At 47.5% G+C, this 16616-nt stretch overlaps 5 protein-coding genes across 5 annotated transcripts; 1 reads left to right on the forward strand and 4 right to left on the reverse strand.

The window, feature by feature from the left end:
- Window positions 1–51: 51 nt before the first annotated feature.
- acoC (aconitase family protein) lies at window positions 52–2872 on the reverse strand (the record flags this gene model as incomplete). Its single annotated transcript, XM_073694966.1, has 8 exons — window positions 52–416; window positions 482–659; window positions 709–1034; window positions 1089–1629; window positions 1675–2034; window positions 2083–2271; window positions 2314–2735; window positions 2788–2872. The coding sequence occupies 8 exons, from the start codon at window positions 2870–2872 to the stop codon at window positions 52–54; spliced, it is 2466 nt and encodes an 821-aa protein (XP_073549017.1).
- A 275-nt stretch (window positions 2873–3147) lies between these two features.
- BDV59DRAFT_201098 (isocitrate lyase/PEP mutase family protein) lies at window positions 3148–4168 on the forward strand (the record flags this gene model as incomplete). Its single annotated transcript, XM_073693734.1, has 3 exons — window positions 3148–3276; window positions 3347–3491; window positions 3546–4168. 3 exons carry the CDS (start codon window positions 3148–3150, stop codon window positions 4166–4168), a joined length of 897 nt encoding a protein of 298 aa, XP_073549018.1.
- Window positions 4169–6748: 2580 nt separating this feature from the next.
- BDV59DRAFT_201099 (uncharacterized protein) lies at window positions 6749–9291 on the reverse strand (the record flags this gene model as incomplete). The annotated part of the gene is made up of 3 exons (XM_073693735.1): window positions 6749–6788; window positions 6851–8012; window positions 9204–9291. 3 exons carry the CDS (start codon window positions 9289–9291, stop codon window positions 6749–6751), a joined length of 1290 nt encoding a protein of 429 aa, XP_073549019.1.
- A 417-nt stretch (window positions 9292–9708) lies between these two features.
- On the reverse strand, window positions 9709–11205 carry BDV59DRAFT_176134 (fungal specific transcription factor domain-containing protein). The gene is made up of 3 exons (XM_073689388.1): window positions 11017–11205; window positions 10598–10962; window positions 9709–10514 (listed from the first exon to the last, which is right to left on the reverse strand). The coding sequence occupies exons 1-3, from the start codon at window positions 11124–11126 to the stop codon at window positions 10255–10257; spliced, it is 735 nt and encodes a 244-aa protein (XP_073549020.1). The 5' UTR covers window positions 11127–11205; the 3' UTR covers window positions 9709–10254.
- Window positions 11206–12718: 1513 nt separating this feature from the next.
- BDV59DRAFT_207284 (FAD-binding oxidoreductase) lies at window positions 12719–16467 on the reverse strand (the record flags this gene model as incomplete). The annotated part of the gene is made up of 12 exons (XM_073694967.1): window positions 16112–16467; window positions 15936–16063; window positions 15591–15882; window positions 15442–15540; window positions 15142–15391; window positions 14936–15092; window positions 14643–14889; window positions 14452–14591; window positions 14047–14136; window positions 13734–13878; window positions 13473–13674; window positions 12719–13420 (listed from the first exon to the last, which is right to left on the reverse strand). The coding sequence occupies exons 1-12, from the start codon at window positions 16333–16335 to the stop codon at window positions 12719–12721; spliced, it is 2676 nt and encodes an 891-aa protein (XP_073549021.1). The 5' UTR covers window positions 16336–16467.
- Window positions 16468–16616: the final 149 nt, after the last annotated feature.

The raw sequence follows: 16616 nt of genomic DNA on the forward strand, positions 1-16616 counted from the left end.
TGACAACAATGAATTGAATTATGCACAATCAGCATATACACAATTAGCAATCTACCATTGTAGTTCGGCTTGCTTTCTTGAGTATCCATCGTTGAATCCGAAAGTGATCTCACTGGTCCTTGTTGAACTCCTCGATGTCATTTCCTCAAACAAGCGTTTCCCAAACTTGTGGAACGCTGACGCAATTCCGCCATATTGGAAGAGTTCTCGTTCCATTTGGCTTATCTCAAATTCAAACCGCCTATTACTTACCCAGATGGCGCTATCGTTAAAGTCAATGGTTATATCAACTCCGTCCTGAGCAGCTTCGAAGAAGTTCTCATCGGTCATGGTAATACCCAGGAGACCAAGGCTGGGCATGTTGCGCTGGAAGATAAATGCGAACGACTTAGCGATGACACATTTAATACCACAACCTAGAAACCGTCTAAATTAGTCCTTTATTTCTTCTCTGGGTTGGACCTCAATGTTATAATCATACCTCGGAGTGCCATGACAGCCTGTTCGCGAGACGAACCGCATCCAAATGCTTTTCCAGCAACTACAATGTTGAATCCGTTGCTGGCACGCTGGCGAAAGTCTGGATGAGTATACTGTAGGCAATGTCTTCCAGCAATCTCGTTGTTTTTCATATCAATCAGGAATCCGGCCGGTGCCAACTGTGAATATGTCAATTTTCGAACCGTATGCGGGGGACAATATACATACTGCATCTGTGTCCACAAAGTCACCTAGTCGTTGGAGTTTTCCTGTAATTTGATGACCTTCGCTGGTGGTTGGAGCAGTGATGGTGTCAATTTCCGAGGCTTGGTTTTCTGTACTCATTGTGATAGTAGACTCTGCCGGATGGCCGCTTGGTTCAACGTATGTTGGTTCGTGTGAATGTGTTGGCTGGGTACATCGATGGAGATCATCACGCAACATTTGCAACTTTTCCGTGTGAATTCCATCCAGTAGATCACCAGGGTCTCTGAGTTTCATCTCGAGAGATGAGGCGGCGACAGTTGCCGCTGATGCCAGGTTACCAATAGACCCTGGCCGGATGTAAGCATCATCAGAGTATCACATCTTTCTAATATGTAACCTACCCTTTCCCATCCTATTTTCAAAATTCCTATTCTGTGATGAAAGCCACACCTCTCCGGGAGCAGCTTGATCTGCTGACATCCCAACACAGTAGCTGCACCCCGGGATACCGATCTCGAAGCCGGCCTTTTCGTAAACTTCTATCAAGCCCAGCTTTCGGAGTCGGTGTAAGATAGGCATCGATCCGGGAACAACCTTTCTTTTACCTTGCGGCACTGGTTTTAACCCTTTCTCCAACCCTTGTTCAAGCACGAGAGCTCCTAGGATCAAATCCTCCTCCGCTGTGGTACAGGCTCCAATGAAGCAGCCATCCAGAGGCATACCTTCATGGTCTGTAACAGGAACTACATCGTCAGGGTTAGGATAGAGTGCCATGAATGAGCAGACCTTGCCGAGATCAATTTCATGTGTTTCTGCATATTGTGCGTCACTGTCTGGTTGGAAGTAGATGGACGTATTTTTGTGTCGCGGTAGCTTTCTCTTCTTGATGAAGTCCGAGGTTATCTGATCAGGTACAAATACCCCTGTAATACCGCCAAATTCCTATGTGGAATTAGAAGTACCTTCCGATGCGGGTAGCGAACATACCGTGGTCATGTTGCAAATTGCAAACCGGGCATCGCATGATAGATGCTTGGTTCCGGGGCCAGTGAACTCTACTATTCTCTCCGCAGCGACCGTATTTCTTCTCAGCTGTTGTAGAATGTAAAGGATGGTGTCTTTCCCGCTGATCCCGGGCCTAAGTCGACCAATGAATCGAACATTGACAGACTCGGGTACTTTCATCCATGTTTCTCCCGTAACTAGTGGCAGTGTTACATCAGCTGCTCCGAGACCAATTGCAAGACATCCCAACGCTCCTGAGGAGCAAGTGTGAGAGTCAGAGCCAATGACTATCATGCCTGGTTGAGCTCGCTCGCGGTAGAATTCAGTGTGTAAAATAGTATACTGTCATCCGTCAACCCCTAGGTCGTTAAGGTAGGAAAATAATCTCACATTCATCCCCTGGTAGTCGGTCATTTTGAACACATGCTTGGCCCTTTCACTCGCATCGATGAGCGCCTTGACCTTGGGAAATCTATTCACACGAGGATCGACGACATGGTCACCTGCAAGCCAGAACCGGTCATTCCGAAATATACCAGGCTTGCCGAGATTGTTGTACGTGCGTTCCATACTCTTTTTCTATCCTTAGCGCGGGTGATGGATTTGAATGGGGATACATACCGACCATGACGCTTCTGACGCAATAACCCAGTCAACGTCGACCCGTATCAGCTCCCCAGGCTCTACCCAGCCTTTTCGAGTGGTATCATGCAGGGCGAAGATCTTCTCGCTCAATGTCATCCCTCGTCGACCAGATGGCCGGACTGTCAGGCAAGGAGGGGGAGACTTTGCTCGGTCGGTGGAGTTAAGGGACTCCAGCCAGGCTGATATGAGAAACAGAATTTCTGCTTCTTGTTCTGGTGCGGTGGAGTATTTACCATCCGAGTTAACTATACCGAGGCCTCCAAGCTCTCGTGGCTCCTTGCATATGACTAGGACATCGTCGAGCGCGGCAGCTTCACGCTCATAGCCGTGGGCTTTCAATACTCGCAAAACACTGAGAATCCCATCTAGATAGTCGACTGCTGGTGGTTGCGGTTCGCCTTCTTAATATTAACAAAATTGCATAGGTTGGCGGGGAAATGCTTCGCATACAGTCGACCTGAAAATCAGGGATATTTCTGGCTTGACGGAGGATCTCCAACACTTGGGCAACGGTCGATTCTTTTGTGCGAGACATAGCGGCTACTAAACTGTGTAGTGGAGGGTTACTCTTGGTGCCAAGGGTGAGGACATGTTTGTCCTTAATGCTTATATGTTTATCCTTAGTGCTTATATATCATGGCGTTACGTACTATATCGGCGCGTGTGCGGCCCGAGTACGGCCCGGAGTATATACCCATTGAACTGTGCCTGGGTTTAAAAAAGTGCTTGTTTCGCGATTCTGAAATTCACGTCGTGGAAAATAAGAAAGCCTTTTTTTTATATTTTATATCTGCCCAGCGGTGTTTCAAAATGTCTTCACCAGCCGGTAAGCTACGAAGCATGCTCGCCGACGAGAACAAGATCGTCGTCTGCCCAGGAGTTTACGATGGTGTCACAGCCCGACTTGCTCTCAAAGAGGGTTTCGATGCGTTGTACATGGTAAGGCGTCTTTTATCTTCATTGCCCAAGAATAAAACTATTGCATCGCAGGTGGTTAACATCCAGCCAGACAGGAGCAGGGACTACTGCCTCTCGGCTTGGCCAGGCAGACCTCGGTGTGATCACTCTGAATGAAATGCGGGGAAATGCAGAGATGATTGCAAGCCTGAACCCTTCAGTCCCTCTGATAGCAGACGCAGATACGGGATTTGGAGGTCGGACATGGTACAATCCGTAATAATCATGCGCAAGAAATTAACGAGATGCAGGTTCACTGATGGTTCACCGCACCGTTACCGAATACATCCGCGCCGGGATTGCCGCTCTGCATTTGGAAGACCAGCCGACAACCAAGCGTTGTGGTCATTTGCGCAACAAGCAACTAGTCTCAGAGCAGGAGTATCTAAGCCGTATCCGAGCCGCCGTCCACGCCCGCAATATCTCAGATGGTGACATCGTCCTCATTGCCCGCACAGACGCTCTTCAATCCTTGGGATACGATGCCGCGGTCTCTCGATTGAAGGGTGCCATCGAGCTTGGCGCCGATGTAGCATTCCTGGAAGGCATCTTATCCAAAGAGCAAGCCAGGCAAGTCTGCAAGGACCTCGAACCAACGCCAGTACTGTTCAATGTGGTCCCCGGTGGTGTGTCGCCGGAATTGTCGGTGCAGGAAGCTAAAGCCTTAGGGTTTCGGGTGATAATTTTCCCCGGATTGGCATTGGGGGCGGTTTATAGGGCGGTTGAACACGCCCTCAAACAGTTGAACGAAAGCGGAACGCAGGTTATACATGCAAATACTAACCCGAGGGATCTCTTCAATGTTTTAGGGCTGCAAGAAGCTGTCAGCATTGACATAGCTGCTGGGGGTGACCTCTACGAGAAGGGACTCTAGTCTTTCGAGGTTTCATGAAGTCATGGATCTAGGGTCCAGGTAGTTCATGGAATCAGTGGAGCCGATAAAAGGCATGTCTGATGTGGGTGCTCGAAACGCGCTCTTTGAACTTTGCCGATCTTGCGCACAGGATGAAAAATGTGGGAACCTGAATTAGGCAACGCGATAGAGATTCATACAGGAATTCTCGTTCTTTTATGTTTGTTATACCATCCATATCATGAGTCTCGCACTAGATGCAGTACGTATTACCGCGTGAAGAGGACATGGTTTCTATCCATCGGCACTTCACCTGAAGATCTTAGGTATCGACTTTCTGTTACCTACAAATACAGTTTGGAGGAACTCATACCAGCTAACCCTTGAATCATGGGTTGATAGAACGTAATGACGTGCTCTATCGGACGTGCTTGGCTCCCTTCAAGCTGCAAGGGGGCTAGGTATGGTAAGCTCAGGACATTTAATATTTAGGAAGATCTTTACCAGAAACAAAAGTTTCCTTGATGATCCTCGTAGTTGAAAAAATTGCTGTTAATTTATGCTTATCAGTAGGGCATGCCGAGTAAGATCCCGAGCCGTGCCCAAACAACGCCCAAGACAGGACAAGTTCGAGACGAGCAACACTAGTATCCGCAAATAATTCCAATTTACAAATTCAAGGAAAAATATGATGTCTCCGAGATTGAATACATTCGGGTCAGATTGCAGGGAAAAATCGCCGCACTTATTCATCTGGCTGGGACTAAGACCGTGACTATAGGAAACATTACCGGTCGTCTTGGACGAAATTAAGTTCGCAGCGCTGGGGACGAGCAGACAAGAGAAAACTTCTCGACTAGGCCATGTATTAGTCATTCCATCTGACTCATTTAAAGCCCGAAGTTCCAATTTCCGGATGGTGAATCAACAGACTTTCTCGGACCACCATTGTATTGGACTAGCAGCCCGGGTTCCCGCATAGGGAGTTTAATTTCGGAGAGCCGTGAACGTCGACAACTTATACGACACATATTATATTTATCTTAGAAGACCAGAAAACTTCGAGTCATGCCTGGGCCTTGAATATTTAATGATGATCCTCATAAATTGCGCTACAGATAGCTACCTATGTAGCTAGTGCATAGCATCTTAGGAAGTGATCGTGCGAACTGGATATTCAACATAGAACCCCGACCAAGCTGAGGTATGCAGTCGAGATACGTTTACATTAACAGTTCTAGGACAGTTCCGAATGATCGACTACGTTAATTATCCATAAATGCTTGACAGCGGCTCTCCTTTGTGCGCAGTTGGAGAAATTAATAAACCAAGAATGTAGGAAAACGACGACGGCGTTCCGATGGCAATACTCTAACAGATGGTCCACTTCCCCTGAATGCAGAACTTCACGGCATAAAGACATTACCTTATTATCTACGAGGGACTTCGGGATGGCTAATTTAATTAGCCACCGTTACATCTACAGAATTCATATGCTCATCAATAGACAGTCCATGTCGCTCTGGCCAGAATGTCTCCACCCACACTTGACTCTTCCAGTAAAGTGCAATAACGATTTTATGTAGAATATTTAAGAATAAACGGTCTCTTCACTCTAGTTAATAGTCATGCCGTGTTTCCACGTCCTTCACAGGAGCAATACGCAAGATGGCGCGGCACAATGGCTTCCTTTTATTCCTAATTTTCCAACACTTGTTGATAGAGGCGATTGCATCTCCAAATTGGAGAAAGTTATGGCGCGGAGGTGAAGATTACCTTGCAGAACGGAGTGACCCTCTATCTATCACGTCCGAAGTCCCTCCCCAAGAGGTGACTTCTACAACCACTATTACTATAACCAGCTGCGAGGAGCCGACAGACACTACAGAATTGGTGTATGTCACGGAATATGAGGAAGTCACGTTTACTACCGTCACTACTTGTGATTCTGAATGCATCCCTGGCGTTGACGTTGGCCTAAATACGCTCACTACGACCGAGTGTGGCGCCAGTGAGGGAAAAGGCTACTGTGAGACAAGAACGACTCAACCCCTAAATCTCGCACCAACAGGATTGCCCATTCCGAGTTCTCTTTCCAATGGTCATTCGAATCCTGGACCCCATACAGGTCCCAGTGAAGGAGGTAATGGATGGGGAGAAAACTCGGGCTCAAATACATCCCCACCCACGGGGCCCGGTTTAAGACCAGGAACTGGGGGTTCTGGAAGCGTCCCAGAGGGTAGTATGGAAACAGTATTTCCTACCACAAATGGGGCAGAATACCCATGCCCGGAATGTTCCAGAACAATTACAGCAACAGAAACCGGCCCCAGGGGTACAGAGCTTCCCTGCCCAGAAGGCTCCAGCATAATTACAGTCACACGAACTAGCTCAGATACAAAGAGCCCTTGCCCAGAATGTTTCATCACAAGCACATTCACTGTTACTGTCCCAGTATCAGGGTACCCTGGGTCACAAACGACTGTGTCTATTACCGGAAGCTCTTCCTCAGAGGGCAGTGGACAAACATCAGTACCTAGCATGAGTGGTGGCATAGGGTCAGAGAGTCCCTGCCCAGACTGCACTAGTACAACGACCGCGTCAGGACAAGAAAAACCATGCCCAGAATGTTCCGGTACAACTACAGTCACAGCAAGTACTACAAGCACTGAAAGCCCTTGCCCTGATTGCACAAGCACAAACACGCGCACTGGCTCAGAAAATCCGTGCCCAGACTGCTCTGGTACGCCTACAGCGACGAGCAGTGATTCAGGCGCAGAAACACTGTGTCCCGACTGCCCCAGCACAAATACAGGGGCTTCAACAAGCCCGAACAGTCCCAGTAATTCCCTAACAAATTCTGCGACCAGCCCTACGAGCTCGCCTACAGTGAACACTACGAGTCCTTCCAGATCACCGTCGAGCAGACCAGTAACGAGCCCTTCAAGGAGCCCTTCATCGAGTCCAGTAAGGACGCCATCCCGCAGCCCTTCATCGAGTCCGATAAAAACGCCTTCGAGAAGTCCAGTTAAAAGCCCCCCACGGACGCCTTCATCGAGTCCAATAAGGACGCCGTCAAGCAGCCCGATTAAGAGCCCATCCCGCAGCCCTTCATCGAGTCCGATAAAAACGCCTTCGAGCAGTCCAGTTAAGAGTCCCTCACGGACGCCTTTAGGAACTCCATCAAACAGTCCAATTAAGAGTCCTTCGCCGAGTACATCGACGAGACCGTTGAGCAGTCCGATCACAAGTCCTTCCCGAAGCCTGTCATCGACTTCGATAAGAACACCATCAAGCAGTCCAATACAAACACCGTCGCGGAGTCCTTCATCAAGTCCTTCATCAAGTCCTTCAAACTCGCCTACCAGCAGCCCATCTAGCACACCATCGAACAGTCCAATAAGCAGCCCGTCACGAAGACCCTCAAGGAGCCCTACAACATTTCCATCCGCACCATCAACGACCAGTCCTTCAAGATATCCCTCAGGAACATCATCCAATCCGCCATCGACAAGCCCATCCAAGACCCGATTGAGCACATCACCGAGTACTTCCCAAAGCATTCCTTCGAGTACACCGTCGAGGACTTCAACAGAGAGTGCTCCCAGTACCCCCTCAACAACTCCTTCGCGAATTCCATCTACTAGCCCGACAAGAGTTACGACTGGCAGTCCATCTACTAGTCTTCCAAGTTCAGCGGCAGGTTCTACAACGGGTTCTTTCAATGAGAGTCCTACGAGGTCCCCGACGAGCCGGCCAAGTTCAACGAGTCCAACAAGCTCCACAAAGACCCCTACCCCATCCAGCGAACCAGGCTCCACTATACCGGCCAAGCTAACGAGTCCCACAAGCCCAACACGCCCGACTAGCGGGACAATTAGTCCGATACCTCGAGGAGTGCGACATTTCAATTTTCACAGGATTATAGTCGAATAGTGAGAGGTAATATTTAGTGACAAAAGCCTAATACATTATCTTTTGGATCAAACCTATCCCAAATGTAGCGTATAAAATATCGGTATTTGTGCTTAAAGCTACGTACTAAAATAGAGTGTAAGTGCAGGAAACCTTGTGAGGCCAGAGAAATATAGCCAATCTGTTCCTCCGTCAACTTCGGGTGAGGTTTTTTTTTTTTTTTTTTTTGAAATTTATGGGCAAGATCGACTCTTCATTTGGGAGCTGCCTGTCTATTTGTTTATTCAATGCCACAGAATAATGGGTAAATCTATCTGACGATTCCGCATATGAGAAATAATATAGTGTGTAGTCGGAAGTGGTCATTCTGGGGACACATGGTTCTTCCAGGCAGTGAGAGCAAGAAACTTGCAAATTGTAATGATAACCGGGAGAATACAAGCAAGAAGATGCAGAGAACTATGAGCCTTGGTCCTAGTTTAGCACAATATCATCATGGAACATGAACATGGGCGGTCTCATTCATTGTTAAGCTTGGCGTCGTCAGAAACGGGCATATATACTCTGATGGAAAGAACTTTCTCAGGGAGTAGTGGGGGATAATATATTGAGACATGACTTACGAGCAATTATCTACCGCCCTTACAAGGCGTTTATTTGTACATATCTGGCCTTAACCCATTATGGAGTCGCTACGGAGAGAATGAATTAACCACATCATGATATCATGGACTACCACGTCTTCATTAAAGAAGAGAAAATTGGGACAGGTACTCATACGTATCATTTCACTTAGATAGACACTTTGTTCTGTAAATCAAAACAGGATGAGCTGAAGCCCCCGGGATCACGCAATGATATCCGGTCATAATTGTTAGACAAAAGGAAAATCAAGAAGTGGGAGGATGGCTCAGCTCTCTTGGAAATAAAAGTTGTCGGGAAGGAAGAACAGAACACTGGGTTCTCCTGGTCCGCCGTGACGTAGGGAAGCGATGTGCAACTCTAAAAGAGGCATTACTGCGGCGGTGCAATCCTCGAAGAAGCTAGGCCCAGGCTCCACATCACATTCTATCAAGACAAGGCAGTTAACAAGAGGTGTCAACTTTGGTAGCATCGTCAAAAATCCTATAAGGTCCCTGACCTACGCACTCATAGGAATAGGTGAGCTCGTCCGTCAGAGGAGTATCAAACGGACCGAACACCAGCCAGAACTTCTGAAGGTTAGACATGACGTTAGGGATGTCAATTTTTGATATTGGGTAGGAGTTGCGCGGACCATTTGATGCAAGTCAAGATAGTAGTGGACGGTAGGTTGCTTGCTTTGAACTTGTTGGTAAGGATGAAAAACCAATTTTGTCGTGGGGTTTATTGGGCATTTATAGACCAGCATGATGGAGGTTTTAATGTTAAGTTAGAGACACTTTGCTGTAAATCCGTGACTAGAATAGCCACGTGCTGAAAGGGCAAATCTGAAAGTTACCAATTCTATATAGACAAAGAGGTCTTTGGTAAGTCACAATATACATTGTCATGGAATGAAAGCATATGTATACCCACCCTTGATTCATTGTACTCAATGGAACGTCCCCTAAGTAGCAAGGAATTGACAAAGGTTCGACAAATAATGGAGTGAGAAAATATGATACTTATGAACGGAACAATAAACCGCGACAAATGGATATTGTTGCTATCAATGGTTCAAAGAACGATGGAAATTATCTGTTTAGTGATGCTGAATGCACCTTATAAAACCGATTGTTTCAAACGAAAGACATACTTCAGGCAAGGTTCTTGATTGATCACCTGGAACCTATTTCACTCTGGACACTGCATTAAATAATCGTCTATTTGGCATGGAGTATTCCATCGCACTCAGGAGAAGGGAAATGAAACAATCTCTCGCGTACTGAAGGTTTAGGGGGGACTATTCATAGGTACCCCAATTCCATCCAATGAAAGACAGGTAAGTCATTGCACTATAATATCGTGTTTGCACGTAGGGATGGTTGATGAAGTTGGATTCATGACAGTTTATGATGGATGCTCAGTATAAGAGTCGAGTCGGCGTTAGGTATCTGGAAAGTCCCATCCTACCTTACGCGGCCGAAGCAGATCTGTCTGAATCTGCTCATACCTATTTCCTGGGCATACACCGTTGGGCCTTCCTCTCATTTCTGAGATAGCAACGATACTTAGGGAAGCCCTAATACCCTGTCCCACCCCATCCAGAAAACGGCGTCGATGCGTAAAAGGGCGAATTTAACGATATCCAGGCTCTTTGAATGCAGACGAAACACCGTCCTTATTTTATCAAGAAGGGCTCTGGACTCAATGTAGTTTGCATTTTCATTCCCTCCCGGTCGTTCATTTGAGGTCTCCCCTGCACCTTTGGATGACAGAACGGCGAGAAGAAACCCCAGATGAGTAACTAGAGCAAAGCTTGTTTTGTGCCCTGTGTGTATGTATTAGTAATTCGTTAATGTAGCAAACGTATCGGAGAGCCAAGGCCAGAATTAACCCAAGGGTAGAACGCACACGGTGCCCAAAAGGCTTGGTGATCTCTAGCTTTTAAAGAGGATACCAGATCTAGGGCTGCATCTATCTCCAATAGTGCTGCCTGCCGGATGTGAGCCTTCGCTGCCTGCCACTCAGCTTTGTTGTCAGGAGAGATCTGACAGGTTTCTTGATTGAATGGACGAAGAAGAGCTCGAAATATGAGGATTTTGATGGCGTGATAGGCCATATACAGAGATGCCACGTTCTCAGGGCCACCTAGTGTATCCCGCGTATCTAGTGTCGGGGCGCACTCTGCCCATTTCGTTAATGAATTGAGTAGAGGACGAGCAGTCTCGAATGTTAGACGGAAGTCGATAGACAGGACTTGCGAAGAGCGGAGGGAGCTTTAAGTCCTTGTTAGCCTCGCATGGAGATTCACATATAAACTTGCAACGTACTACAGATCGTTCAATGTTTTTTCAAGGATACTGGTTAGCTTTGCAAACTCCAGTGGAAAGACTGGTAGGTTTTCTCCTTGTGCAAAATCAAGCTCAGTAATCCCAGTCATAAGCCAATCAGTCCTTGAGATATGGCTAGGTCGTCCGAAACTGAATGCAAGCCATTTATCCGCAGCGAAGACTAGACACGAGAGCCTTCGTCGGAGAATGATTTCCCGCTCAGGTAAATTCCAAGCCCGGGCATCGAACTGCAGACCGAGGGTCTGTGCCATTGAGACTGATATCCCAAGCAACGTCCACTTCCACGCGCTATCAAGTACTAGGGGGTTGGTGGGTAATATAAGTAGGAGAATTAGAGACGTCTGGATAGAAGCAATTGTTGGTTGTGATAACGATTGGTCGAGAGTTCGCCACGCCAATTCCAGCAGAGTCTCAGCTGAAGGTGGTGTGTATACCAGCTCTATACATAGAAACTCATCAAAGGTAGCGAAAGGTTGCGTAATACTGTAGATCGCGGCAAGCAGATGTGTAGGTGCAACCATCGGACTCGGGAGAGCTGCCTCTGATAAGATGGGAAATTGCGGTTGAATGAATCGAACGAACCTGGGAAATTACTCGGTTAACTTTTGGATGCCCAGAAAGAAGTTTTTGGCATCATACAGCTTTATCAAGCGTTCCCCGATTTGTGGCGGGACAATGTCATTCACATTGTCCGTCTCTGGGGGTAAGCCTAGGTTAGTTTCTGCCTGCGTCTGTAACGGAAGCGCTGGTTTCGACAAAAGAAACTGGACCGGCACTGGAGACTTTTGAACTTCACGTATAGTTAGCCTTGAGAAGGCGAACTCAGAATTCATATCATATTTATAATGTTTGAGAATATAGGGATCCATGTCGCCAGTCAGTCCACATAGTTGAGCGGTTAAATCTGGCAGGTTGTCCAGAGACCGAGAGATATCTCCAGGATGGGGAGAGAGCCCGGATGGCAGATGTGAGCCCAATAATCCCAGAATATTATCATCCAATATCGGCTGGTCAGGCTGTGGATCTTGGCCGTTGATATTTCCATCACCGTCGTTGGGGCACGGAAAATTTATAAGTTGACCGTCATCAAAGCGAGTCAACACGGTCCGCAAGTCGGCTTCTGTATCACCAGACTGTGTTCTGACTGGGGAGGACTGGCTGATGTCTGCAACAGAGCAACTATACTGTCGAGGATACACGTCATTCGCATGTAAATGCGTGGTTGCATCACTGAAGCCTGCCATGGGGGACTTTCTTCGCCGAACCCGTGGAGTAAATTCGCATGCTTGTCCATGAGCTAAACAAAGCCGGCATGGGGGAGCGACATCGATCTGACAAGCAGATTTGCGTGTTCGGCATCCGTCGCAAGCGCGTTGGGCCTTGCTCATGTATCTCCGACGCCCACCACTCCGAGTCCCCGGCGATGGCATTTGCCGAACAAGGCCTTGATTCTGCATGTCCACACTGTTTGTAGCGGAGGCCAAAAAAGTTATTGCAAATGAATTTTGAAGGTCACGAGAATGATACTAGTGATCTTGATGTACGGTACAAATCACGGACTGCGGGCGGAAATCGCTTCGAGATCTAGCACCGTGGCACGTGATCTCGTGTAGTGATAGGCCTGAGGTTCTGAAGTCCTTGTACTGATGACTACTTCTAATTTCATGATAGAGCCATGTGGTCATAGTGAACTGAACAACGGTAAAGAGCCAAGAATATCCTGGACCAAGCCTACCGCGTCCTGCGCCATGCCCATTCCAGCCTGATATCCGGTTCCTCCAGCCCCATAGTTATGCACCACCGTTTGGCCAGCAACAATGTCTTCCCTCTCAACGCGAGCTCCATCTTGTCTGGATGGTCGAAATCCCACTGCAACTTTCAATATCTTTGTCTGCCTCCTGCTAAGCGCCGGAAGCAGCCCCGCGGTTCTCCGCAGAATTGATTGGCGTTCGTGTTCTCTGACTTGGCTATCAGAGTCACCCTTCTGAAGATATCCTCCCAAGATAACGGTTGAGTCTGAGTTCGGACGAGGAATTATATATGTTTCGTAGTCTTTACCATGACGCATGACGTTTTCATTCACCGATGGCGCCCGAACAAGGACAATCTGACCTCTCGTCGGATAACACTTGGAGTCTGCGACCCCTGGGAGAGTCATAGCAGCGTTTCCGATGCAATTGAAAACAATTGTCGTGTCCTTTGAGATGAAAGCGTCCTTCAAGGAGGACACCTCTTGTCGGATAAACTGTACACAGCCGTATGGATCTTGTGAGAGTAAGGACTTCAGATGCAGACAATGGGCCGGGGCGTTGAGTGTGATAGTGGTGAATCGTAGACCGAACGCTACATTAGGAGGCAATTCGGCTCTGGGGATGATTTGAACCTAGACAGGTAAATGTTTCTGTCCCAGAACAGGAAGAAGTCGGCCGTCTTACATCACGCAAGTATTCCGTGACGCTTTTGATCTTCTCGGAAGACGGTTGTTCATCCCAATACTCGGTTGACTGCGTTTTAGAAAGGTACTTTGCCTCTTCAGCGCCATTATCAATAAGCTTCATCAGGGCCAAATAGCCAGCCTTATCCCAACGTAGAGCATTCGGATCATTTCCCGATATGCCCGAGAAATTTGCGCCTGCCCTATAATTCAATCAAAATTAAACACAGTTACTTGTAGCAACATGATATTAACAACTTACCAAGGTGACGTATAGTCCACATGAACATCCCCTGGAAGATGTTTCGCAATTACGGTGATGTGGCGTCCGCATCCCCGCTTGGACAGCTCAAGAGCCACATTGAGCCCAATAATCCCCGCTCTGGCACACTTGTCAGTTTTGGAAGCTCAAGGCGCCAAAGCAAATGTATGAGGCTATAGACCTTACCCCAGAATCACAATACTGTCACGTGCCATGATGGTTGTCAGGTACACCTGGGCTGTACGACGCTGTGTCAATCAACAGCGCCCGCCAGAATATGCGTTTATAAGCGGCCTGATGAATCATACCACACGTGGATGGCAGGGATTTGGGGGAAATTTCCACGATTGTCTGCTCCTATTGGCGGCATTCGGGAACCATCGGCTGGGGTGGGGCGGCGTTTCTTGATAATCGTTTGCCTCGGTCAATGCAGTTATTAGTCATTTTCAGGGTATCTGGATTTATCGGTATGCTGTTATAATATTGGGTTCAAAAGATGATGTCCTACATATCTACTATATTCTAACGAGATCTACGTTCATGTTCCAGACAGTTCATGAATAAACATGTGCAATCGATTTCGGTAATCAATTTATGAATCAATCAACTTGGAAATCCTGTCGACGTTAGACGTTACTTTCTCGGTCCGCAGCCTCGACTGACTCGAGGAGAATTGGCTGATCGAATGCTCGTCCGAATAACACGAAGAACAAAGCACCCGCCACGAACCCGACAATTCCCAGCGAGCCGTACATCCAAACAAGGTATGGATCCTGGGACACTGGTGCAAGTGCAATGCAGATTGCTGCGGCAACTCCAATAGTGAGCCAGAAGAGGGCCGAGACAAGGGAGCGAAGGCTACGTAAAGAATAGTTAGATGGGCGGCTAAAAAGATTTAAGGAAACTCACCTTTCTGGTGCTTTTGTGTATGCAATTTCAAGACCAGTAATAATCACAAATGCCTCCGAAAAACCTACGAGAACGTAGGCAGGGGCTTGGATCCAAACATGGATAGTATTTGGGGGAGACTTATAGATGTAATACTGGAGAACGCATGCGTAGACCATGGACATGGAAGCCATGAGAAATCCAGCAGTCACCTTTAGTTCTGGCCGGAAATTGATTTTGTATCGCCGAAGAAGTGGATATACGACAACTATTCCGTGTAAGAGATTGCATAATGGATCACGATGGAAACCCACAGTCTAGAAGCGGGATAAAAATTATCAGTGCAATTGGGTCGAGATTCTGTAACAAGTCGTTTGGAGTTCCATGTAGAGCCATTTGCCCGGCCTGGGAGATGAGGTTGTTCCAAATCTGCGTCCAGCAAATGAAATAGAAGGGGAACAGAAGGAATAGCTGTAGTATGTTAACAAAGAGTCGACGTACATACAAAAATCCACCTTACCTTGCAAGCTGTAATTCCTGTTCGCACCTTCTCCACGCTATAGTCGGTATACTCCGCCTTGGTGGCGAACGGATAGGCTTCTAGCATTCCATGCTCTCGGAGGAGACTTGGCTTTGCGTTTTCAAAACTCCTTTCCGCAATAGCTATGTGCACCGTCCGTGCTGCATCCACAATAGGGGAGCCTTGGGGGTTAGTTTTCAGAAACAGTTTGTTACTACCGAGAAACAAGACCGCAACTATAACAATGACTCTATCCATGCCGTTAGATGACTGACCGTAAAGTGTGGGAGGGGCTCTTGCATGAGGGGGATGAGGAATGCGAGCCAGAAAGAGGCTTTTGCTTCCACATTTACAGTAATCAAAGGCGATAAAGCGCCAATATTCACAGCCCAGTAGAACCTAGAACAGCGTTAACAATGCTTGGAATGCTGGGAATTATATTAGAATACCACATAAACATGCGCTCCACAGTCAAGTCAGGGTCCACAATTACACGCTCGCCTGACTTCAATGTTTTCACAAACGCGTGCGTCTTCTGGTATTGTTCAGCGCAGAAGGGTGTTACATTTGCTTTGATCCCCCCGGTGCCCAGTCCGAGAATAATCATTGATGCTATGAGTCCGCCAAATGCAGAACCCCCGCGAATGGATGCTGGGATTGCCGTGGCTACCAACACTGTGAGACCTACGATGTAGACCATGCAGGCAACCAGGATCGCCTTGAATTTTCCAATAAATTGGTCTGTCGGCTACCAGTCAGAAACGGGATGATATCTTTCTTGAGATGGCACCAACCTGCGACTATAGCACCTATGACCGTGGAGGCATACGCCCAAAATTTGAAGAAATTTCCCAAAGCTGTCGCAATGGCTTGGCCTTTTCCGAGTGCACCTGGTAGTTCTGCAGCTTGATTATAAGGGTTTCTTTTCATTGCATTAGCTCAATACACTTTGGAAAGTAGATATACCCACTTGATGTAATTCTGCAACGGCCCACTGAGCCCAAAGTACGTGAAACGTTCGCCCAGCTCGACAATAATCACCAGCAAAACTACCCATGGAATGTGATCCGGAACTCGTCGTAGATTAACATCATGCAAGGGGATAGCACTGACCGAGAGATGGTGGTCTTTCGAATAGTTTTCCTCGGGATCATGGGGTGATATGAGGCTCTCCCTCATAGCACTGTCTGTCATATTTACCTTGTGAATAGCACGTCAGGGAAAAGAGCTGGGGCAAGAACAAATGATCTCAGCATAATCGATGAATCAAGTCGCATGTACTCGCTGGGATAATAAAGCATCACCCCGCGTTCCTATCAGCGATGCAGGCAGGTTCGGTGTTATCTAGTGATAGCAGTAATGTGGGGTACAGCCAGTAAGCGGGTTGCTTTTGCCCGTCTTAGCGCCTCGAAGAGGCTATCTAGGAACCGGACTAAACCCCGGTGAATGCCGCCAATGGTAGACCATACTGACGA

Source organism: Aspergillus ambiguus (genome assembly GCF_047715705.1).
Source record: "Aspergillus ambiguus strain CBS 117.58 unplaced genomic scaffold BDV59scaffold_11, whole genome shotgun sequence".
Lineage (NCBI taxonomy): Eukaryota > Fungi > Ascomycota > Eurotiomycetes > Eurotiales > Aspergillaceae > Aspergillus > Aspergillus ambiguus.

Coding starts and splice junctions, on each gene's coding strand:
- BDV59DRAFT_176134 (XM_073689388.1), bottom strand. CDS start 11,126: ATGACTGGGATTACTGAGCTTGATTTTGCACAAGGAGAAAACCTACCA. Junction 10,963..11,016: donor AAAACATTGAACGATCTGTA/GTACGTTGCAAG, acceptor AAGGACTTAAAG/CTCCCTCCGCTCTTCGCAAG. Junction 10,515..10,597: donor CCAAGCCTTTTGGGCACCGT/GTGCGTTCTACC, acceptor ACATACACACAG/GGCACAAAACAAGCTTTGCT.